Genomic DNA, 24,976 nt, shown 5'->3' with positions numbered 1-24,976 from the left:
CAGCGCTTTCAGGGAAAAAGACTTTTGGTTCAGGACTGCATTACCCACCTACCCCTGGCCTTTGAAGGGAATGCCAGAAATTAGGGTCACTTCCAAAGCTGGGCGCTAGTTATGTGGGACCCAGTGTGGAAAGCAGAGCTGAATCATGTATGGACGTTTCCCCTTCGAGATCGTGAGGTGTTAACAACGCCGAATCCACAGCACTGTGCGTCGGTCTCCGTGCGAATGTACATGAATTCTTGTCGGTGTTCTGTGTAGGAGTGTAAGTGTGATTCAATATGTGATAGTATGGATGTGACTGTGCGAGTCAGTGTGTGATTGCATGTGTGCTAGCGCAGCCCTGTGTGCCCAGGGTCGCCCTGCCTTCCAGAGTCTCGCGAGGGCCTGGGTGACTCACTGAGTTCTCAGCTCAGCCAGTCCCAGAAGGGCTGCAGGGCAAACAGTGGGGAGGGCCCAAAGTAGGGGTTAGACCTCGGCTTCGGCAGGTTCCCCGCGGCGGCTCGAAGGTACTGCCCTGCCTGCACCTCGGGCGCGGGGGCGGCTGAGACCTCCCAGGAGCGGGGCTGCGGCGCCGGCGCCGAAGGGGCCGGGCGGGCGGAGGCCGGAGCCACCGGGCGCTGAGTGACTCACCGCGCCGAGAGCTGGCGAACCTCGCGCAGGGACACGGATGCGGGCAGAGCGTGAACTCTCGCAGCAGCCCTGCGCTGAGAGTGCGGGTCCTCGCCTCGCCGCACCTCTCCGCAAGTCGCAGCCTCCGATAGATGTAAATGTCACTCTTGGCTGACCTAGTTCCCCGCCTGGGCAGCGGCTCGAGCTTCCAGGTCGTGACACCAAGAAAAAAGCGCACACATCCAATGAAAACAATAATTTATTTAAATAATCTCTTCATATTGTAAAATCAACATTAAGAGCATGTTGTTTTCATAATAAATAACCCCAAAATACCTTTCATTTCAAGAACAAAGACTTTAGGATAAGATAAAACAAATCCAAATCAGTAGCTTAGTTAAACTGAGAACATTTTTCGAAGGGAAAAATAAAACGGAGGGGTTGCTGAGGTCACTGCTAAACCGCAGTTTTCACAAGTGGGGATTTACAAAAAAGTCTGAAAAGATGAGTATTTTTATACAAATAAATCAGTGGGAAAATCTGCACAGACACCTTTATTTACAAACGCTATATCGAAGTCCAGGCTAATAATCCTGAATAGGTTTTAAAAAAGATAATTTAAACACATTTTTTTGCAGTGTCCACATATTAAAAAAATCATTTTTTCCCCCAACATCAAAATGAGGTCATCCGCAAAGGCACCTAAACTTTTAAAAAAATAAAAATAAAAAAACTCCACTGGTGAAGGATGAGGAGAGAGCTGAGGGAGCGTTCCTGCGAGGAGAGCTAAGGCGGGGGAGGGACGAGGGCTCCAACGGCTGGAAACAGCAGGGCAGAAAAAAAGCGGCGGGCCGCCGGGGTCAAGGGGTCGGGGCGGGGGGAGGGCAGGCCGGCAGGACCGGGAGGTCAATAACCCCAGAGGACCGGAGCTGAGCCTGGGGGCGGGCAAGGAGAAAGGAGCCTCAGAGGGCCCAGGCAGCCTCGCGGGCGGGGCAGGCGTCCCTCTCCGGGACTCTGCTCGCGGCCCGGGGCGAAAAAGGCGCCGGACTGCCTCGCCGGGCGGGGCGGGGAGGGGAGGGGAGGGGAGGCAAGTCTGAGGCGGGGCTCAGGTCGGAAAGGCGGCCTTGGCAGGGTTTCTCCCGCGGATGCCGGGTTTCTCCGAGAGGAGCCCGTGGCGCGAGAAGACGCCTTCCAGTCCCTGGCCGCGCGGTGGCCCCGGCCCTGGGGTAGGCCATCCTGGGCCGCCACCTCCGGGAGCGGCGGGTGGCATCATCGGGCCAGCCGGAGGGACCCTATGGCTCTGGGGATGAGCAGTAAGGATAACTGGTCCCTGCTCTCTTAGTCTCTGGCGCAGTCTCCGGGAGTTAGAAAATCGTCCCGGCGCTCACCGGGGCGCCCCCGCCGCCGTGGTGGTGCTGGTGGTGGTGGTGGTGCGGCTGCGGGGTCTGCGCCGGGTGCAGCAGCGGCGCAGCGGCCTGCAGGTGCGAAGCGGAGCCCGAGGCCTGGTGGTACCACGGGTAGTTGCCCAGGAAAGCCGAGGCGGCGCTGCTCGGGCTGGAGCCGGAGCTGCCCGCGCCGCTGCCGCCGCTGCCCGGACCGCCGCCGCCCCCCATCCGCTGCGGCGCGCCGAAGTCCCAGGAGGTCGGCGCCGAGGCCGGCGGCGAAGCACAAGGTGGCGAGGCGCTGGTCCCCGGGTGCTGCTCCGAAGGGATCTCACCGCTCTTCCACATTTTCTTGAACTTGGATCGGCGGTTCTGGAACCAGATTTTGACCTTTGTGGAAAAGGGACCTGAGCATTAATGGAGGAAATTCGGCCTGGGGCAGGGGAGGGGAGGAAGCTTAGGAAGACAGCTGGTTAGGAGGTGGATACCCTGGTCAGGTAAGCCGATCACGTGCCGCGGCCTCAGAGGGTCTGTCGGTTCCTGCTCCAATGGGAGGTATTCTCAAAAAACCCGAGAGAGCTGTGTGTGTGCACTTAGGTGATGGTGACAGCGGAGGGAGTCAGGAGGGCCACTTGTTTTACCCGCTTAATCAGTAGTACGCGGAAGGACAACTTGCTACCGGATTTCTGCCCACCCCTGTCCCATCCTTTTCTCACACGAGGTGGCACCCTGGGGGATTTCAGCTTCGGGCGTAGAAGTTTAGGCCGCCCAAGGCGCGGGCCTCGAAATCCTTAAAAGTACTATAAAAAATACATTAAAAAAACATAGTCCTAAACCTGCCTGCTTCCTGGCCATCCCAGGCCAGCGCCCTCCTCGTGCCTCCCAGGCCGCGAGCCCTCACCTGAGTCTGGGTGAGGCCCAGAGACGCCGCCAGCTCAGCTCGCTCGGGCAGTGCCAGGTACTGAGTCTTTTGGAAACGCCGCTGAAGAGCCGCCAGCTGGAAACTAGAGTAGATGGTTCGGGGTTTCCGGACTTTCTTTGGCTTCCCGTTTACTATCCGGATTTCAGGCTCGAGGTCCTCTTTCTCTGCAATAAAATGGAATCGTGAGAACCGCGCAACCGCGGGAGCCCAGGAGTTCCCCGCCCGCCGGGAGAGCAGCGTGGAACTTGGCCTAAGCCGGGAGGCGGGTTCTTGGAGACGCTGCGCGGCGCTCAGGCACAACTTTGCAACGCGCGGACCCGCGCCGCCAGCGAACCCGGGAGTCGGCCCCTCCAGGGAAGGGGAAGACAGGCGCAAACCGGGGGAGAAAGGAGCAGCAGGTGGTAGGGAAATGAGGTTGTTGTGAGGCGGCCGCCGAGGCCACCTGGTCCCACCAGCCGAGTACCCGGGTACCCGAGGGACGTACCCGGTGACCCTCGGCCAATTGAAAGCTGATGAGGGTAAAGGGCGCGAGGAGAGCGGGAAGCAATCAGTGTGAAAGGCCAGGGCTCCAGATGGATCCCCGTCCCAAACATTTTTATCCCACCCATTCCAGGAACTAGATGGACTTGGCACCCTTGACGCGAAAGTTATGCTTACCAGGTTCGTTGTTGGCCGGGGACGAACTGGTCCCGTAGGGCGCGTAGGAGGTGTAGGCGGCGGTGTAGCCCAGGTCGTAGCCGCTCTTGGCTGAATAAGGGACGTTGTTGAGGCCGCTGGCGTGGTACTGGTAGGAACCCATGTGCGCGTAGGGCGAGCCCCCAGCGCCGCCGCCGCCGCCGCCGCTGCCCGCCGGGTGTTGCTGGTTGGTGTAGTAGCTGCTGTCGGTAGCTGTGGACACCGGGAGTGTGGGCGACTCCTGAGGCTTGTGGAGGCTGCTGCCGTTGCTGCCGCCGGGGCCAGCGCCGCCGCCGCTCGGGGGCTGCTGTTGCTGGTGGTACGTGCTAGAGGCCGTGATCTGGGTCGAGTGCATATCAGCCACCAGACTGTCAAAGACTCCAGTCATCCTGGCCCGGGACGGGAAAGAGCAGGGGTGGCGGGCGCGAGGGGGGTTGCGAGGCGCCTCCTCCGTCTCTCCCTGTCCCCTCCAGCAGCCAATGTAATTACAGTGGGGGAGGGGAGAGGAAAACAAGAAATGCGGCAATGGTCTAGGCAACTCCTCCTCCGGGGGAGGCGATCACCGTGCACTGCTCGGGACAGCTGCCTCCGGCCTCATCCTCTCTCCGCCTCTCGGGCCGCTCGGCGCCTTGCCCAGCGCGGGCTCGGGCGAGGGGCGGGCAGTGGAGGGGGCAGGGGTGGCGGGGCCTGGCCAGGGCTCCGGGAGGAGGTGGGAGCAGGTGAGCAGCCCCGAGCGGCTTTACGATTGTCTGTGGGCCAGGCTCCCGCAGGGTGGGCATTTAACACTCGTCACGTGAGCTCAGGCGACGTCACCTAGCAACGGCCAATCAGAAGCGCCGAGCCACAAGGCTTCTGGAGCTCCGGAACGCCGGGCGCGGGGCGGGGGTGTGGGGGGAAATCACAGGGCTGGCGGGGCGGCTGCTGTGGTCGTGGGTGCAGACAGGCTGCTGCTGAGTGTGAGCTGCGAGGCGAGGGGCTGGAGGCGGGGGGTCGGGGAATCAGGGTGACCGATGGCAGGGGGACAGAAGGCGTGAAGACGGAGACTGTCATTTCGCCTCCGAGAAGAAGAAATGGGGTCTCCCAACCCATTCTGTGTACAAGTGTCGACCAACTCCAGTGATTCATACTTTCACGTCCGAGGTCAGCTTTCAAACATTAATCAAAATAAAGCGGTGCGGAGAGCCCGGCCAGTTCTAGCTCCGCTTTTCCTCGAAGGGTCTGGCATTTACTGTTGTCAGCCACTCGGCACTTGACATAGTCCATTGATATAATGGTATAATAATAATACCTGCTTCCTAACCCACAGGGATATTAGGACAATTAATTCGATAATATTTAAACTATTTTCCTTGCTCCTTGAGAGAAAAGCTATATAAATTCAAAGGTAGTATTGCTAATGATATATTTGAAAGCATTTTCCCTTGTACTTTTCTGATGTGGACACCGAGACTGAGTAATTACGTGTATTTGATGGCTAATTGACAACCGAAGAACGATCCCGGGGATTTCCTCTCTAGGTTGGACTGACCAGATGGCCTTCAAAGTTCGTTCTAACTTTAAATTCCATGTTTTTACGAAAAAGGAAATGGGATGATACTTTGGTGAGAGTGTTGTCTCGATACTACAAATCTTGCTAAATTTACAGAAACAGAAAAGTTTTATCTCATGCACTTAACCCTATTTTACAGTTTTTTTCATTTTAGAACGCTGTTTGGCCCTATCACTGCAATCTCTTTTAAATCTGAAGTGGCGACTTCCTCTATATCTCTTGTTTCCTGGTGGTTGGAAACCGTGGCCCGGAGTTGAGGGACACTAGCCTTTACCGGAGTCCGCAGTTCCTGCCTTGTGGCGCCACCTGGTGGAGGTGTTCGTGATTGCGGTGGGCCCAGTAGACGGTCTAATCATGCCGAGGCGCCAGCCTCTGAAACCCCCCAAAAGAACAAAATAGTAATTAAAAGCCACAAAATTGTGCTAGTGCACGCCATCTGAAGCACCCCGTTCTAAAGACATAACACGTCGCTGAAAGAACTTGTTACAACAACTGCCTAATGGAAAACAAGTTAATACTTTGAAAAATATCTTTGGTTTTCTTCCTCAGAAAAAGCAAGTGTGTAATTAAAACTGCAGCATCCACATAGCTCACTCTCTGTGGAATACTGAGGAACGTAATCCTCCTGGATTTAGTTTGCAGCCTTCCTCTTGGTTACAGAAGGCCCCTAGATGGAGAAGCGGGAGCTGGTTTAGAAAGCTTCAGGGGGTGGGTCTCGCCTCAGGCCGCATTGCCTCATCAGTGCATTGCGCTCAGCCTGCTGCTTTGTGGGCCCCAGTCTCAAACTTAACCTCTTGATATGTAATCAAGATTGCTTTTTGGTGTCCTGACACCAAGTTACAAATCTTTCTGTCACTAAGGTGGTAGCTGTTTTGACCTAAGGTAAAAACTTGTTTTCCTATTGAAAATGAAATATAAAAGATCTAATTTCCATAGCCTTGCCTTCTCTCTGCTCCTTTGTTTCCACCCCAAGCATGTACTCCAGACTTTCTCATGGTGGCAAATGCGTTTAATTTTATTAACTATGAGAACCTGCATTAATGGCCTGAAGTCCAGGTCAGCTAGGTCTGGAAAATAGCATCTTCCTGGAAGGAAATATGACCCTAGTTCCCCTTTAACTGCAAAACAAGGGACTTGTTTGTATGTGGGAGAAAAGACCGGAGGCAATGAGCAAAGAGAGAGAGGGAGAGAGAGGCAGAATTTACAATTGCATTTGGAGAATCAAGTAAAGACCTGAGATGTTAATTCTGATAATCTGGGCACAAATCTGGGTTTGCCTAAATTATCAGATCACAATATCCAAACGATTTCCTCACTTTGGTCTAAAGTCAGGGAGACAGTACTGTAGAGAAATGACACTCTTGTCCACAGTTCAGAGTAGGGGGATGCCTCCATAGTGATTTGAGAGGAGTTTAGGGGGGGCTCAGACCGAGTTTGGGGTAATGCCTCCTTGCAGCCAAAATTCCTCTTCCACCTCAGGGCACCCTCCTTCCCCTTTTCTGCTTTCAGTTTTCTAGAGAAGGATGGCGGAAGGAAGGGGGCTCAGTGTCTCTGCTCTGGTCTTCTATGTTCCAACACCGTCGCTGAGACCTTCCTGTTTTGGATCCCATGCCCACCAGGTTGTCGCGACAGCCCTTTATCTGTCTCCTCCCTTGGGAGCCTCGTGACAAGCCTTGCAGGCAAGGACGGAATCATAGTTCCCATTGTACACGTGAACAGTGAGGCTCCAGGGCAGAAACGACTTCCTTTGAGTTAGGTACCCCTCCTTTCTCTGTTGCCATAGTGTAAACCACAGGGTACTTACCGTAAGCCTTGGTCGAACAGCTGCCGACCTCTGGCAGACAGCGAGCGGCTCTGGAGAACAGGTCTGCTGCGCCTTGCTTTCAGGCCTCTGCCCCACCGCTGGCCTGGGTCAGGCGTTTAGGGCTTCCCCTGGCTCTGCGCACAGCCTCTGCCCGACCACTGGGCGTCCTCCATTACACAGAAAGCGGACGCCGAGGGGTGCCGGGATGGGGGGGGTGGGGGAAGAGGATGACCCCTGTCGGCTGGGGGCGCGGGGTGGGCGCCGAAGTGCAGTTTGTGCGCAGCCGGGACAGGTTTATTCTCACTCGCCTACGTCACTCGGGGTCACACGCGCTGCTGCTGGACTGCCCCCTGTTCCCACTCTGCACTCTGCCGTCGAGGGTCCCAGGCAGCTAGTCTCGCTTACCATGCCACGTACTGTGCCAGGTGCTGGGAGTTCCTGTTCTCCAGTACCTTACAGTCTCGTGGAAAAAGCAGATATATTGCGATAACTAATACAGTACTAACGGCCAGCTTTTATTTCTTGAGCGTTTCCTGAAGTCCAGGAGTTCTGACAAGCACTGACCCCTGGGAACCATCCTAATGTGGTGGGTTCACAATTATCCACATCGAGGAAACCAAAGCTTACAGAGACTGATTTTTTTTTTTTTTTGCTTGAGGACACGCAGCAGCATCAGGACTTGAACGCAGGTCCAGGCCACAGAGGCAAGGCCGCTGCTGCCCGGGTCCGGTTTCAGGCCTGGGGGTCACGGGAGATCGCCGCGGCACACCCACCTCTCCCGGGCCAGGGGCTCCGAGGCAGAGGGACCGCTTAGGAAGGGGCCCTGCGGCCCCAGGAGTGGACTGGAAGGAGAGGCTTCTCCGGGAGACTAGCCTGCGCGGACACGGCTCGCGACCCGGGATGATCCCGGAACAGACTCGAGGGTCACTGTTTGGCGCGGGGAAGGCGGGCGCCCCCTCCCGCTCCGCCCTCGAACCGCAGCTCCGCGCAGGTGTTTTGTCCCCGCTGAGTTGCCGCACCTCCGCTCCCTGCTCGAGTGAGTAAACCCAGAAGGGCTTGGCGAGAGTGAGCTGACGCTCGGCGTTCACAGCCCCGAACCTTCCGCGGCTGAGTCAAGGCGCTGGGTGGTCAGTTCAACATGCTTCTAGAACTTTCAGACCAATTTCCCCGACTACCTTCTAGGTCTTCCTGACCCAGATCCAGGCCCATTTCGCTTTACTGCCTCTTCAGTGGTTGAAGCAAAGAGAGCGAAAGCGGGGTTTCCTGACCCGCCAGGGCGCCCAGACTGGGGCGAAGGGCCCCCCGGGTTCTGAGGCGCTGCGCAGGGCCTCAGTGTCCAGCTGGGGCTCCCAAGGCCGGAGACTCGGCAAGGTGGACAAGCTTCAGTGAGCGAGAGGGACGCGTTCTCTTTCCGCGGCTAAAAGCTTCAGAGCTCAGTGTTGGATCAGGCGGGCCAGGAACGCAGATGGAGTAAGTTATGCCCCCGCCCCCCCGCCCCCAGCTCCGAGCACTGGGACCTTCACTTTGCACTTTCAGCTGCACCCACGTGGGGTGATAAGAGGTGTGCAAACAAATGGCTCTCAACAAGGTTTATTCCTAAACCTGAAAGAAAACAATCTCCGCCCCTTTGCCCTAGGCACCGCATGGGCGGACGCCGCAGGGAACGTTTGCGTCGGGCGAGCTCAGGTGCCTGCGGGGCGGGCGGGGAGAGCTGCGTTCATTCTGGAACCTCCTGCCCTCTGCGTGCCCAGCCACGGTTGACTGCTGCCTGTCAGGTTGAAGGGTAACTCCTCCCGTAAGAGGGGCGGAGGTGAACCCTTGTGCGGACGCCCAGACTCGATGGTCACCCCCTGAGGCTCATGGTGCTGGGTTGTCAGTTATAGCATACTTCTGGAACTTTCAGAGCCAATTTCGCCTTGTGCCTTACAGGTCTTAGACTCTAGTCAGGTCCATTTCACTTTATTGTCTATTCAGTGGTTGAAGCAACCCGCCCCCCAGTACCAAACGGGAAAAGAACTTGGAAGGAACCGTTTGAAACTCAGAGTACCGTTCTGGGTACACGGATTCCCTTCTCTCCACCCCGCCCCTTCCTCATCACACACTAAAGAGCTGTGCCACCTCCTATGGAGGTGCTGACTCCTGGGCTCGGGAGCCAGACTTTTCTGAGTTGAACCGCTGCTCTTACTGTGTGACCTTGGGAAAAGGACTTAATTTTTCTGTGCTTCGTTGTTTTTGCATCTGTAGAATGCGGATAATAATAATACCTTCCTGGAGGGAGTGGCAAAGTAGGTGAAGAGGATTAAGAGGTACAAACTACTACTATGTATAAAATGTTAACAATGATGTAATGTACGGCGCTGGGAATATAGTCAATATTTTATGATAACTTTATCTGGAGTATAAAAATACTGAATCATTATGTTGTACACCTGAAATTAATATTGTAAGTCAACTATACTTAAATCAAAAACAAAAACAAGCAAACAAACAAAAAACCCAATACCTTCCTCCTGGGATTATTGCGTGGGAACATATCACCACGCGTTTTCTTGTCTGCTGCCCTGCTTATCTGGAGAACTGGGCATTCTCTGGCCTAGGCTCTGCAGGTTCTAAAAGGCCAAGGCGAGTGTGTTGCCCCATTTTCTTCTCCAGTGCGTAAGGATGCTTTCTTCAGGCGGCAGGCTGAGAGCAGAGAAGGCCTGCTAACTCCAGCGGACCAGAGCAGGCTGGGGATATGGGCGTTGGCCTCCCAGTCGCAGTGCAGGGCCCATGTGCCTTAAGAAGAGGTCAGGAGCTGGGATGTGGGGAGTGCAGGGCTGCCTGCAGTACTGAATTTAGGAATGGCTCTCAGGCTACTTACTACCTAACTCATGTAGCATTGCACTATCCTCATTTAGTCCGCTGGGCACTATCCTCATTTAGTCCCCTGGGCAGAGTCCCTCTGTGCTGAGCCTTAGTTAGTTTCCCTGTGTGGCATGCCCCGGCTGCTTCTACACCTCTCTGAAACCGTAGAGGGGGATGAAGAGGAGCCCTGCAAGTTATTCATAGGGAACTGACTATAGCTATGTCCAGCTTCTTGCATCCTTTTTTAGATAAAGGGAAACGTTGTTATTGTTAAAGAATTACAAAGTAATTTGTCAGAGAATCAAATAGTATTAGAAATATATTGGAGTGGTTAAAAGTATAGGCTCTGGGCTCAATTCCTAGCTTGGCCATTTGCAAGCTGTGTGACCTTGGGAAAATTACTTAACTTCTCTGTGCCTCAATTTAGTCTTTAATCAGAATAAGACTTCATCATTTGGACTAGTAATGGAAAATTGTGAAATAGAACAAGTGCTGTCTCCCAAAATCTGATCTTTTGGGGAACACAGCTAGACCGCATTTCCAACCAACCCTTGCACTTAGGTTAATGATGTGATTCAGTTCTAGGCTATGAGTGGAACAGAGTGGGAGTCACGAGTACCAGTCCTAGGATGGGCCATTTAAGACAGAACTGAGACTCTTCCCTGCCCTTCTTCCACTGGCTGGAACCAGAGTCAACTTAGATTTTGCACACTGTCACTTCCACGGCATTCTGTTGGCCAAAGCAAGTCAGAAAGCCAGTCCAGAGTCAAAAGGGGAAGTAGACTTAAGATGACCAACTCATCTGGGTTTGCCCATGACTTTCCTGACTTTAGCACTTTAAGTTCTGTGTCCCAGGAACCCCCTCAGTCCTGGGTAAATTGGGATGGCTGGTCGCTCTAAGTAGACTCCACCTCTTAGTGGGAAGAGCTACAAAGTCACATTGTAAAGGGCATAGTTATAGGGAGGGATGAAGAAATGGGACATTTTTTACAGTCAGTCTACTCCAATGCCTATGAGGTTTCCAAGTAGAGTATCAGGTATCATTTGACTCTTATTTATTTATTTGGCTGTGTCAGGTCTTAGTTGCAGCACGCGGGATCTTTGTTGCGGCACGTGGGATCTCTTCCTTGCGGCACACGGTCTTCTCTCTAGTTGTGGCGCGCAGGCTTTAGAGCACACAGGCTTAGTTACCCTGCAGCATGTGGGATCTTAGTTCCCCAACCAGGGATCAAACCCACATCCCCTGCATTGGAAGGTGGATTCTTAACCACTGGACTACCAGGGAAGTCCTTCATTTGACTCATAAGAGAGGTCTAGTCTGGAGATAAATTTGGGGTGTGTGTGTGTGTGTGTGTGTGTGTGTGTGTGTGAGTGAGATTATCTAATATTTATTGAGCAATTGAATGACAGATACTAATATAGTAAACTTTTAAAAATAGTAATAATAATATCTTTAAACTGTTTAGTTTTAATCCTTACAAATTAAATAGGAAAATACATACTGTTTATCTCCATTTTACAAATGGAAATAGGAGTTTAAAGTATTGTTTCTTGAGATAAAAGGAGAGCAAGATAAAAGGAAACTGATGGTGAGGGATGGAAATAGCAAATCTACCAAAAGCTGATATATGGTTCCCAAATACAGCAATTTGAGGCTAATTAGCATAGGGGGAATGTCTTGACACACCTTGATTAGGTTCTGATGGACCTGGTAAATTATTGTTATTATTTTTTATACATCTATTGGAGTATAATTGCTTTACAATGTTGTGTTAGTTTCTGCTGTACAACAAAGTGCATCAGCTATATGTATACATATATCCCCATATCCCCTCCCTCTTGCGTCTCCCTCCCTCCCACCCTCCCTATCCCATCCCTCTAGGTGGTCACGAAGCACCAAGCCTCCCTGTGCTTTGCAGCAGCTTCCCACTAGCTATCTATTTTGCATTTGGTAGTGTATATATGTCAGTGCTACTGTCTCACTACGTCCTAGCCTCCCCTAACCCCCCTGTCCTCAAGTCCGTTCTCTATATCTGTGTCTTTATTCCTGCCCTGACACTAGGTCCATCAGTACCATTTTTCTAGACTCCACATGTATGCGTTAGCATACGATATTTGTTTTTCTCTTTCTGACTTACTTCACTCTGTATGACAGACTCTAGGCCCATCCACCTCACTACAAATAACTCAGTTTTGTTCCTTTTTATTGCTAAGTAATTTTCCATTGTATATAGGTGCCACATCTTTATCCATTCATCTGTCGATGGACACTTAGGTTACTTCCATGTCCTGGCTGTTGTAAATAGTGCTGCAATGAACATTGTGTTACATGACTCTTTTTTTTTTTTTTTTGTAAAAATAACAAATTATTTACTGCTTTATTATGTTAAAGTATTTCACCAAGACAAGTTGCAGTCAAATTAATGTGAGTCATGGAAAATGAAATACATAAAGATGTATTTATACAAGTACAGACTAAATATTTTCCATACAGACTCTTTTTGAATTATGGTTTTCTCAAGCTGTATGCCCACTAGTGGGATTGCTGTGTCATATGGTAGTTTTATTATTAGTTTTTTAAGTAATCTCCATACTGTTCTCCATAGTGGCTGTATGAATTTTCATTTCCACCAACAGTGCAGGAGGGTTCCCTTTTCTCCATACCCTCTCCAGCATTTATTGTTTGTAGATTTTTGATGATGGCCATTCTGACTGGTGTAAGGTGATAATCTCATTGTGGTTTTGATTTGCATTTCTCTAATGATTAGTGATGTTGAGCATCTTTTCATGTTTGTTGGCAATCTGTGTGTCTTCTTTGGAGAAATGTCTGTTTAGGTCTTCTGCCCATTTTTGGATTGGGTTGTTTGTTTTTTGCTATTGAGCTGCATGAGCTGCTTGTATATTTTGGAGATTAATCCTTTGTCAGTTGCTTTGTTTGCAAATATTTTCTCCCATTCTTTTTTTTTTGCAGTACATGGGCCTCTCACTGTTGTGGCCTCTCCCGTTGCAGAGCACAGGCTCCAGACACGCAGGCTCAGTGGCCATGGCTCACGGGCCCAGCCGCTCCGTGGCATGTGGGATCTTCCCGGACCGGGGCACGAACCCGTGTCCCCTGCATTGGCAGGTGGACTCTCAACCACTGCGCCACCAGGGAAGCCCTTCTCCCATTCTTGGGTTGTCTTTTCATCTTATTTATGGTTTCCTTTGCTGTGCAAAATCTTTTAAGTTTCATTAGGTCCCATTTGTTTATTTTTGTTTTTATTTCCATTTCTCTAGGAGGTGGGTCAAAGAGGATCTTGCTGTGATTTATGTCATAGAGTGTTCTGCCTATGTTTTCCTCTAAGAGTTTTACAGTGTCTGGCCTTACATTTAGGACCTGGTAAATTATTAATATTTAGAATAGTAAGCCTTGAGCAATTCAGAAAAAGTTAAAATATATTCACATGTATTTCTACTTTAATTTCGTTTTGGTCAGAGAACATACTCTGAAGGATTCTAATCTTTTGAAATGTAATGAGACTTGTTTTATGGCCCATATACAGTCTGATTCAGTGACTGTAATAAGTGTGTTTGAAAAGAACCTATATTCTGTAGTTGTTGGATATAATGTTCTAAAATGTCAATTAAGTAAAGGTGGTTGATAGTATAGTTGAGAATTTCTGTTTTTACTGTTTTTGTTTGTTGCCTTCTATCAATTGCCGAGAGAAAGGTATTAAGGTATTCAATAATGGTTGTGTTAGTTTTTCCCTTTAATTCTGCCAACTTTGTCTTTATGTATCTTGAACTTTGTTATTAGTCACATACATATTTATGTCTTCCTAATTAATTAGATCTCTTATAATTGTGAAATGCCTCACTATTTCTCTGGTAATACTCCATCTTGAAGAGTACTTTATATAATAATTATATAGCTAATCCGGATTTTTTATGCTTACTGTTTGCAGGTTTTTTTTTTAACATCTTTTTTTTAACCTATATATCTCTGTATTTCAAGTGTCATATTAGTGAGAGTCCAACTGGGGGACAGAAACTACAGTAATTTGAACCAGAAAAGTTTAATATAAAGAATTATTAAGTAAAAGAGGGGATTGGAATAATGAGGGATTGATTAGTAAAAAGCAAAAAAACCCCAAAAAACTCAAGAATATAAGAAGAGCAGATATAAGTAGCACCCCTATTTCTAGGGCTGAGATAGGGTGCCCAAGGAAGGGTCTCTCCCTCCACCTCCCTCTTGCCAAAGCTGATGCAAAGCTCCACCTTGTTGGAGAAGGTTGGGCCATAGCTCACGGTATGGCAGAGAAGTCAATGTGGTGCCACATCAACAAATCTTGCTGGAAATCCACCCTCTGGAACTTGCCAGAAACTTGCCCTCTAGGATGCTGAGGAAAGTTGTTCACACAGAGGTGGTTTCTGCTATGAGACTGCCCAAGGGGTTCTGGAGAATCTGCTGGATGCTGGGTGCTGCTGACCATTGTGCACTTAGGAGTTGGGCACTAGAGAAGCTGACAGTGTTGTAGGTGTCTGGTGAGAGAGCACTCTGAAGCCAGCAAAGAAAATCTTTTCTTCCTGCAGTGTATCTCCAGTGATCACCACTGACAAAGCTTAACATTGTGGCAGGTGGCAAAGGGAAAATATTTAGATTCCTAACTCCATTTTTACAGAGCCTGAAAAGAAAGATGAATTTGGGGCTGAGAGGCAAAATATTGATAATTGGCACAAGTGTGTCTCTTGAAAGCATGTAGTTGGGTCTTGCTTTTCTACTGAGTCTGATAATCTCTGCTTTTTAATTGGAATGTTTGGTCCATTTACATTTACTGTAAATCATTGGTAGATTTGGATTTGGGTCTACCATTTTACTATTTGTTTTCTATTGGTTCTACTGAGTTGTTTTTGTTTTTGTTTTTGTTGTTTCTTTGTTCCTTCCTCACTGTTTTCTCTTAAGTCAATTAGGTTTTTTTAGAATTCCATTTTATTTTCTGTATTTTTTAGTTATTCTTCTTTGCATTTTTGTTTTGAATGGTTGCTCTAGTGATTACAGTATACATCCTTAAAGTTTTCTTAGAGTCTACTTAGAGTTTTGGTTCCATTTAATGCAAAATATAAAAATTTTGCAACCATACAGTTTCACTTACCCCCAATTCTTTATCCCAGAGGTTGACAAACCGTGACATTTGGGCCAAATCTTGCCCTGTACCTGCTTTTGTTTTAGTGCAACACAACTATACCCATTTATTTTTGTATTGTCTGTGGATGCTTTTATGTTATGATGGCAGAGTTGAGTAGTTGCAACAGAGACCATATATCAATAGCTTACAGAGTCTAAAATATTTCCCATATGGCCCCTTACAGAAAAAGTTTGTTGACTCCAGTTTATGCTACGGTTGTCATATGTATTAATATAAGTATGCTAAAAATACCACAATATTATAATTTGCTTAAATGGTCATATGTATTTAAATATATTAAGAGAAGAAAGATTGTCTTTTATATTTATCTACATTTTTACTACTTCTGGTCATCTTTATTTCTCCCTGAAGATCTGAATTTCCATCTGGTATCATTACTTTTCAGCCTGAATTTCTTCCTTTAGCATTTCTTATAGTGTACTTATGTTGGTGATGAATTCTTTTAGTTGTCATTTATCTGAAAACATCTTTATTTTGCTTTCATTGTTTTTTTAAAATTAATTTTTGGCTGCATTGGATGTTTGTTGCTGCATGCAGGCCTTTTCCAGTTGTGGTGAGCGGGGGCTACTCTTCATTAAAGTGCGCGGGTTTCTTATTGCAGTGGCTTCTCTTGTTGTGGAGCACGGGCTCTAGGCGCGTGGGCTTCAGTAGTTGTGGCATGCTGGCTCAGTAGTTGTGGCTCGCGGGCTCTAGAGTGCAGGCTCAGTAGTTGTGGTGCATGGGCTTAGTTGCTCTGCAGCTTGTGGGATCTTCCTGAACGAGGGCTCAAACCCATGTCCCCTGCATTGGCAGGCAGATTCTTAACCACTGTGCCACCAGAGAAGTCCCTGCTTGCATTGTTGAAGAATATTTTCACTGGAGGTAGAATTTTGAGTTGAAAGTTTTTTATTCTGTAAATGCTTTAAAGATGTTGCATCACTGTCTTATGGCCTTCATTGTTTCAGATGAGAAGTTGGATAGTAAAGGTATCATTGTAGTAATGAGCTGTTTTTCTCTGGTTGCTTTAAATATTCTTCTCTTTATCTTTGATTTTCAGCAGTTTAACTGTGATATACATAGGTGTGTTTTTCATTTCTTCTGCTTGGGTTTTGCTGGGCTTCTTGAATTTGTAAATTTATATCTTTCACCAAGTTAGGAGACTGTTTGGCCACTATTCTTGACATTTTGGAGGGCTTCTTCTCTCTTCTTGATAATTTTGGGGTTCAAGTTATATGTATGTTAGATTGCTTGATATTGTCCTATAGGTCTCTGGGACTCTTCCATTTTTTTTTTCCTTTGTGTTTTTCAAACTGAATAATTTCTAGTTCTGACTTTCTTCTGCCATCTCAATCTGTCCAGTAAGTGCAGTTTTAATTTCATATACATATTTTTTCAATTCTAGGATTTCCATTTGGTTCTTTTTTATAGTTTTTATTTTTTGCTTAGGTTCTCTATTCATTCATTATGTGCACATTTTCTTTTATATCTTTGAACATATTTATAATAGTTCCTTTAAATTCCTTGCATGCTAATTCCAACATCTGGGTCATTTTAGTGTTGGTCTTTATTGATTGCAACTCATTATTGGTTGTGAAATAAAATTAGAAAGTTGTGCCTATCATTAATGATAAAAAAAGAATGAAAATAGCAAGGTGCATAGTGAGCACCTTATTTTGTGAAAAAATTATTTATATATGTATATATAAACACGTGTTCTTAGTTGCTATGTAAAATGTATTTGTTATTGTGGTTATGGTAAAAAATGTTTGAAAGCCACCAGCTAGAAGACAGATATGTAATGGGATCTGTTTCAGAAGAAAGACCTCAAGTTCTTAGAACCAGAGCTTTCCTGAGGGAAACAAATGTATGTATAGATCTGGTGAGCTCTTTTATTTCAAAGGAGTAAAAAGAGAAAGTAGAAGTACTTGATTGGTATTTGCTAAAATTTGGCTCTCTGTATTAGAATCTCTAGGACTCTTGTTAAAGAATTAAAATGGTGCTTCCTAGATCTGGCTCAGAAGTTCCCAGGGAAGAGCAGGAGAAATCTGCTTTTAACAAGTTCCCTCAGGTGACCCTGAGTGAAAGGAAAGTCTGAGAACAGAGGTTTACACTAGACCTTAGCATGTGTGAAAGAAATGATAATAATGGCCACCATTCATTGAGCTTTGACTTGGATAAGTGAAGCCAGAGAGGCTAAGTAATCCATCTGAGATCACACACCTTGGAAGTGATGGACCTGGGATGTCAATGAGGATTATCTGACCTTAAGCCCTAACTCTGAACCACTGAGTGGAGTGGGGTCTAAGATACCAAGTCTGCAGAGAGGCAGGGAAGTCAGTTGCCCTAAGCAGTGGTTTGGTGGGGCTCTGCTCTGTTAGCTGTGTGACCTCAGATTCCACAAGTTCTTCGGGCTTTGATTTTCTTCTCTGTAAAATGAGGGTCTAATGACACTTCCCCCTCAGGTTTTGGAGGGGTGTGGGCTGCATTACATGGTGGATGAGTGCTCTAGGTCTCTGTGTTCTGTCTTTTTATCACACTCTTCCCTTTCCTCAAAAAAGCAGAGTAATGAAGGGAGTGTGAAGGAGATCATGGGTCCTTTTGCAGCCAAACTTGGGGAGAGAGGACCCCACAGGCTCGGAGGAAAGGAGGCCAGCTCTAGGAATGCAGGTCAGCCTCCTGCAGTTGGCAGGCAAGGACAGGAGAATGCAAAGGGCCTATTTGGGCCTGGAAAGGGCCTGTTTGGGCCTGGAAAGGGCTTCTGGGATGAGTTACAGATGACCTTTCTAAGATTCCCCTGTTCAGTGGTCTTCATGACATCAGGGCAGTCTGCTTTTGACTTGGTTAAAGTGTATTTCCAAAGCTCGGGACTCCATTTCCTCACGGGGGTATTTTGAAGATTTGTGTTTTAAAGTACATCAGTTGTTTCAAGTGAAAAGTGTTGTAGAAGGAGGGCACAGAATCATTTGATTATCTAATTTTCATGTTTACATAGCATTTGTTTTAAAGTAGTAAGAATCTAAATTCCAAATGTGGTTACAAAATCAGCCTCCACTTAAACCGGTAAGTGTATTTTAATGAAGCTTAATGTAAAAGCATGTATTTGCATATTGAAATTTGCTTGAGCCAACTTGTAGAGTGTGATCTCCAGAGCACTGGTTTTCTAGTGTTCTGAGAATGTGGGAGTTCTTTCAAATTACTTTTCATGGCCTGGAAATGTTAGCTCAATTGGTATAAGGCTTAGTAAAATGGAGAAGGTTCAAATTAAATTATGGTATAAGTTACAATACAGTACTTTTCCAAGTCATTCTTAGAATGCTCTTGGGATTCTTTAGAACCCAAATGTCATATTTTGGAATAGTTTCTTAACTTTATTCTACAGCTCATCTGTATTTAAGGCAACAGGCATGAGAACTTAACATACGAGAATTTGCCAAGTCAGAAATAGACGGCTTCCATTTTCTACTGATACCTTCATCCAAAAGTCAAAGTGTATTAATACACTTATTAAAAGTTTAACGATTTCAGAGGGACTACTATAGTTATATAAAATGAGGCTGATTTGTTTATTCTAAACCTTTATTAATTGTGAAAGATAACACACAGAGAAAAGGTACATAAAACACAAAGTATGATGAATAATTACAAAATAAATATAATTAGGAAAAAAACACAAAAGCACCACCCAGATCAAAAAATAGAACATTGCTGTTATCCCCAGAACTGCTTCTCATGTGTCCCATCCAGATCACCTCTTTCTCAACCTTCCCCTACACCCCAGGTAACCATTATCCTGACTTTTATGGTAACCACTTCCTTGCTTTTTAAAGTTTTGCCCATTTTTGAACTCTATACCTAGATGGACTAATACTAAGAAGCACCAGCTTGGCTACCTAGCCTGCCCACATCTGTGTGAACCTGGCTGGGTAACACAATTCCCATAGCTAATCAACCTCACTATGAGGCTTTGTTTTCCTAATATCAGTCCAAGAAGAGTCTTGGTCTTTTTGGCTTTAAATGACCTGCCCTATTTCTTGTCCTCCCAGTTTTCATCTTCCAGAGCCTAGACTCTGTGCTGGATTAAGTTCCTCAGTTTGGCAGTATTTTTTTTCTACTCAGTACTCAGTCTTTACCAAGAGATGAGATTATTATTTTTTCTTTAACACTACAGAAAGTTTTCTTTAGGATATGTCTTTTTTGCTTAACTTTATAAGATTCATCCCTGTTGTAGGTGTAGCTGTTGTTTGCTCATGTTTACTGCTGTCTCATATTCCATTATGATTATATATATAATAATTTATCCATTCTATTATTGATGGACATGGGGTTGACTTCATTGTCGTTAAGAATTTCTTGTGCTTGTCGCCTGGTACAAATATATATGCATTTTTGTTGGATATGTACCAAGGAATGGAATAGAGGGATCATAGGATATATGTATCTTATACTTTAGTATATAATTCCAAACTACTTTTCAAAGTTGTTGTGGTGGGCTTTTGTGCAATATAGTTTTTTTAAAAATGTGGTCAGTGTAGAAAAATAAATAGTAAAATAAGTCATTCTTCAATATGCGTCTGTTAAATTTTGTCATTAAAAATGGTCTATGAAAAAAAAGAAAAACAAAAAAACCAGTCTATGAGATCCGTATAGGTGAGCTCAGGTTCAAGTAAAGTGGTCCACTTTCATGATCGTTCCTGTTCCAGGCACTTCTGGATACCTCTGATAACATGGTGGCCCTCCAAGGGAGACTAGTATACTTGTAGATTGGTAAGACACTAGTAGCTACCCAGTGGGCGTCTTGGAGTAGGTAGGACAAGATAGATCTAAGGGTTCTTTTCACAGGTCCTGTGTTCCACCCAAAGCAAGAGTCCCCTTTGGGGGCAGCTTTTTTTAATAGCTGCTTTCTGCAGAGTTGTAATCCCTCCTGTGATATGCTTTTTGCTCTAAGTGTATTCTCTTACCATCTGATGTTCTGGTTACGAGGGGGGGCCTTGTTTAAGTTCCCTGCCGAAAATTATATGGCTTTTTGATTTGCAAATGGCTAAATCAAGAATGAGTTAGGGAAGTGGTTTATCACTTTTTTTTTAGCATGACAACCTATTAAATATTTTTTTTTATTGTGGACTTTTCTAAGCATACACAAACGTATAAAGAATGGTATCTCATGTATCCACCTCCAAGCTTTGATAATTATCATTTTATGGCCAATCTTGCTTACATCTCTCTTACTCCCCTTCCTACTGGATTATTTGGAAGGAAGTCCAACATATTAAATGATTTTATCCATAAATACTTTAGCCTGTATCCCTAAAAGGTAAGGATTGTTTAAGAAAACACAGCCACAATACCATTATTACACTTAAATAAAAGTAACAATTCTTTAATATCATCAAATATCTTCTCAGGATCCAAATTTCCCCAGTTGTCTCATGAGTGCTTTGTTATGGTTGGTTGGTTAGAATCAGGGTCTTATGAGGTAGACACATTGCATTTGGTTTCTAGGTCTTCTGAGTCTCTTATGTCCTATTTTCTTTGCCCTCTTTCTTTTCTTGCCATTGAGTTGTTGATTAAACTGCATCGTTTGTGCAGTAGAGTTTTTCTATCTTAGATATTTATAATTTTAGTCCTGTGGAGTTGCAAATTTTATTTCTGTGGTGATAAAGGCCGTTTTAAACCATATACTAGTAGTTGTAATTTTAGTATCTTTTAAGAAAATGCATATTGATAAAAGGCTACTAAAAATTCAGTAACACTTTCAAATTAATTTTTTTGTGTGTGCATGGGCAAAAGAGTTGAGAAATTGTAAATCAGTGAGTTCTCAGACTTTGTGGTCAGGACTCCTTTACTATTGAGGAGCCATTATAAAAGTCTCTTGTTTGTTTATTGATATCCGTTGTATTAGAAATTAAAACTGAACAATTAAAATATTTATTTGTTAATTCATTTTTAAAAATAATAAATCTGTTAGATGTTAACAAATAGTACATTTGTGAGAAAAATGACAGTGTTTTTTTTTTTTTTTTTTGCGGTACGCGGGCCTCTCACGGTTGTGGCCTCTTTCGCTGCGGAGCACGGGCTCCGGACGCGCAGGCTCAGCGGCCATGGCCCATGGGCCCAGCCGCTCTGCAGCATGTGGGATCCTCGCGGACCGGGGCACAAACCCGCGTCCCCCTCATTGGCAGGCGGACTCTCAACTACTGCGCCACCAGCGAAGCCCGACAGTATTTTCTAAAACAAAAAAAAATTAGTAAGAAGAGTGATATTGTTTTACATCTTCATAAATCTCTTTAGTGTCTTGCTTGATAGAAGCCAGTTGGATTCTTATATCTACTTTGGCATTCAGTCTGTTACAATATTACACACGGAGTTGCCTCTGGAAATTTTGCTGTATATTTTTGAGAGATTGACAGTGAAAAGGGCAAATAAAGTGTTAGTTTTATTATGAAAACAGTTTTGACCTCATGGAGCCTCTGAAAGTGTCTAGGGACCCCCGTGGGTTCCTGGACCACACTCTGAGAATTGCTGTAGAATATTGATGTGTGGAAGACATTATTATCATTAGTAGTATGTAGACAATGCTTAGGGAAGGTGTGTATTTGAGCATCCCTTGCAAATACTTCTCAACTCCCCCTGTCTCCCAGATCTCCACAATTTCTTTCTCCTTGCCCCAAGTTTGGGAGTGGCAATACAAAAATATTCTATAGATGTGGTAATGGCATTTTAATTATGTTCTATGTTCTTTTAACAAAGTGTTTACAATCTCTCCACACAGTACCCACCCCTCAATTCCATAGCAAGCTCCATAATTTTTTCCTGAGAGTGCAAATGAAGTAGTGGAGCAGAAATGTACAAATGTGGAAGAAGCTGGAAACGTGAGTTCTAGTCCCAGGCCTGTTTCCAGAGAGCTGGGTGACCTTGGGCAAGCCGTTAACCCTCACTGAGCCTCTGTTGCTTTAGCTATAAAATATAGGAGTTGGAGCAGGTTATTTTAAGGTGTTTTCTGGGTCCCAAATCCAATAAATGCTACTATGGCTCATAAGTTAAGTCCATCCTGATGTTTCCTTTAGCTCAGGGATGTAACACTGGCCTAATACACAGAGGAACCCGCAGCAACATGAGAAAAGGGGATTAGGACCCTATTTGGTGAGTCAGAGGGAGAGTGAGAATTGAATACGCTGAGACAGACTCAGAATGGAAGAGTAACAAGGTGTAGGAATTCCTTGTTAAGGAGTTTTGCAAGATTTCCCACACCAAGAGGTATCCTCAGAAAAAGAAACAAAGCCCAGCATTTTTTTTCTCCTAAGATCTTTGCAGCCTTCTAAACTTCATTCCCTAAGGAAAAGTGTCAGTAAACTGCAGCCTGGAAACTAAGAATGGTTTTTACACTTTCACATGGTTGAAAAAAAATCAAAAGATGAATACTATCTTGTGACAAGTGAAAATTATGTAAAATCCAAATTTCAGTGCCCATCAGTAAAGTTTCATTGGACACAGTCATGCTCATTCATTTATGTAGTCTATGGCTGCTTTGTGCTATAATGGCAGAGTTGGGATGATATGACAAATACAGTAGAGCTTGGAAATATTTATTATCTGGCCATTTCCAGATGTTTGCAGGCCCCTGCCCTAATGCAAACCTATAATTTGCATTTTATGGCTCTCTTTCAAAGGCTGACCACAGTCAACAAACACTTCTAAACACCCATTCACACGCCTTCTCTGACTTAATTTGGTTCAACTTTTGTATTCTCTTAGGTTTCTAATGACTTCCGCTTCAGATCTTTCTTTTATATAAAAACTCCACTCTGACACCTTTAATTAGGCATCTCAATCCCTGTTCCAGAATAGTTTGAGGGCTGAAGCAGGTGCTCTTCTGTGATCCATCCCCTTCAGGTCTAGCGGAAGCCCCCCATCCTGGCTTCCCCTACAGACTTCCTCACATTGAATACCACCTGCACCCTTTAACTTTCTCCTTCTAAGGCCTCCTTACCTATAGCAATTGTTGACAGTGACAGGAGGAAGATGTGATTTTGTGTTTTTGTTTTTAACTAGGGCACAGTTTGCTCAGCTAAGTCACATTTGTAGTTTTGTCACTTCATGGTTTTTGGTGGTCTTTTCCTGCTTCTCAAGGACATAGGCTGAAGTCTGAATGAGCTGGGGAAAGTTAATTCAGCAGTTAAAATGAAAAACAAAACAAAATGACCCCTCTTCCTCTCTACCTGGAAATCCTTGGAATTTTTAAAAGACACATAGCTACCTATTCTAAAATTATTCCCAGGATTTAATTTATAGAGGTTTGATTGAGTGACGGTTTGGAGATGTCAGTGCTGTTTTTTTTTTTAAAATTTTTATTGACGGATAGTTGAATTACAATGTTGTGTTAATTACTGCTGTACAGCGAAGTGACTCAGTTATACATATAATATACATATATAAGTGTATATATATATACACATACGCATTTGTTTTCATTTCTTTTCCATTTGGTTTATCACAGGATACTGAAAATAGTTCCCTGTGCTATACAATAGGACCTTTTTGTTTATCCATTCGTCAGTGCTGTTGAATGAAGATTTTATACCACATCACACAGGGCCCCAGGGGAAAGGATGGTCAGGAGGCAGAAGGGGGGGCGGGCAGGAAACATTGGACCAGAGCCTTTACTGGGGAAAGGCAAGGTAGGGCAGAATGAACAGTTTAGAATTGGCTGGCTTGAATAACTGCATTGGGCCTTGGGACATAGGGGCTGTCTGTAGTTGCCCGGTACCTAGCTCTGGGTTTGATTTAGGGTGGGGGAAACATTGGCTCGGTTGTGTGAGAGTTAGATAAAAAGGTAGTTGGGAGTATAGACTGGGAGATTGATTGGTTTGCATATGAAAGGTGTGTTCTTTGGCAAGTTGTTATTACCTTTAGGAATTAGCAAACTCTGGGAGGGGCAGTCTCTCTCTGGGTCTGTAAGGGCCCTAGAGTATCAAGAATACAGAAAATAAGAAAATATAGTTAACATAATTGGCTCTGTGATGAATGGATGACAAATAGACAAATACAGAATCTAAGAAAACACAGACCACTACAAAAGCAGCAAATTAATTGAATTTATGTGTTTATTGGAATGCTGATTTTTACCATTAAAAAATAGAAATCTTGAGTTTGAACTAGTTTAAAAATTAATAATAAAAGGTATAGAAACTCAATAAAAATTTAAAAGTATATATACTTTTATAAAAGTATATATATATACTTTTATATATATATATAAAAGTATAAAAGTATATATATATAAAAGTATATACCTGTATATATATATATTTCTGTTTCTGCCTCTGATCTCTGCTTGTTACACCTGTGTGTGTGTATATATATATATATATATATATATATATATATATAAAAGTATATACCTGTATAAAAGTATATAATGTGAAAAGTAAAAAGATTTTTCCACACCTATTCCTAATCACATTTCTCAATTAACTGCTAATTAACATTTTTTCTAAGATGCTTTTCTTTGCAGATGTATCCATCTCACTTAGGGTAAAAGCAGTGTTCTCACAATGTCTACAAGGCCCTGTTACCCCTGCTTGCTCTGTCCCTTCTCCCCCACTGGCTGTAACCCTCCAGGCAGGCTCCTGCCTCAGAGCCTTTGCTTCTCCTATTTCCCTGGCTCTTCCTAAGGACAGCAGCCTGACTTCCTCCCTCACTTCCCTCCATTCTTTACTCAAATACACCTCCTAGAGGTCTAGACTAGATAGTGGCGTCAAAAATCACAACCACCCCACACTTCTGTCCCCCTTCTCAGATTTCTTTTTATCCTTAGCACTTTGTACATGGTACATATGCCTTTTGTTTATTTCTCTTGTTTATTATGCATCTTCCCCACTGGAATGTAAGTTCTGTATGGGCAGAGATTTTTGTGTGGTGCCTGATACACAGAAGATGCTCAATAAATAATTCCTGAATGAATGGATGAATATCAAGCACAATTATATAATATATATTTATTTGTATAATTTTTTTTTTTTACATTAT

The 24,976-nt window shown here is 45.1% G+C and overlaps 2 protein-coding genes across 4 annotated transcripts in view; one reads left to right on the top strand and one right to left on the bottom strand.

Annotated features, from left to right (window-relative positions):
- Positions 1–945: 945 nt before the first annotated feature.
- DLX2 (distal-less homeobox 2) lies at positions 946–4,039 on the bottom strand. The gene is made up of 3 exons (XM_060015656.1): positions 3,571–4,039; positions 2,893–3,077; positions 946–2,381 (listed from the first exon to the last, which is right to left on the bottom strand). Exons 1-3 carry the CDS (start codon positions 3,974–3,976, stop codon positions 1,974–1,976), a joined length of 999 nt encoding a protein of 332 aa, XP_059871639.1. The 5' UTR covers positions 3,977–4,039; the 3' UTR covers positions 946–1,973.
- A 4,013-nt stretch (positions 4,040–8,052) lies between these two features.
- Positions 8,053–24,976, top strand: part of ITGA6 (integrin subunit alpha 6) — a 342,334-nt gene continuing 325,410 nt past the window's right edge. For all 3 annotated transcript variants that reach the window (XR_009520154.1, XR_009520153.1, XR_009520152.1), the window contains exon 1: positions 8,053–8,411. The gene's annotated coding sequence lies outside the window, so the exon portion shown is untranslated. The remainder of the gene's footprint in view (positions 8,412–24,976) is intronic.

This window comes from Delphinus delphis, chromosome 7 (genome assembly GCF_949987515.2).
Source record: "Delphinus delphis chromosome 7, mDelDel1.2, whole genome shotgun sequence".
NCBI classification, from domain to species: Eukaryota; Metazoa; Chordata; class Mammalia; order Artiodactyla; family Delphinidae; genus Delphinus; species Delphinus delphis.
The sequence above is the reverse complement of the archived record's forward strand: the minus strand, read 5'-3'. Positions and strand labels throughout refer to the sequence as shown.

Coding starts and splice junctions, on each gene's coding strand:
- DLX2 (XM_060015656.1), bottom strand. CDS start 3,976: ATGACTGGAGTCTTTGACAGTCTGGTGGCTGATATGCACTCGACCCAG. Junction 3,078..3,570: donor CCCGGCCAACAACGAACCTG/GTAAGCATAACT, acceptor ATTTTATTGCAG/AGAAAGAGGACCTCGAGCCT. Junction 2,382..2,892: donor TGGGCCTCACCCAGACTCAG/GTGAGGGCTCGC, acceptor TTTTCCACAAAG/GTCAAAATCTGGTTCCAGAA.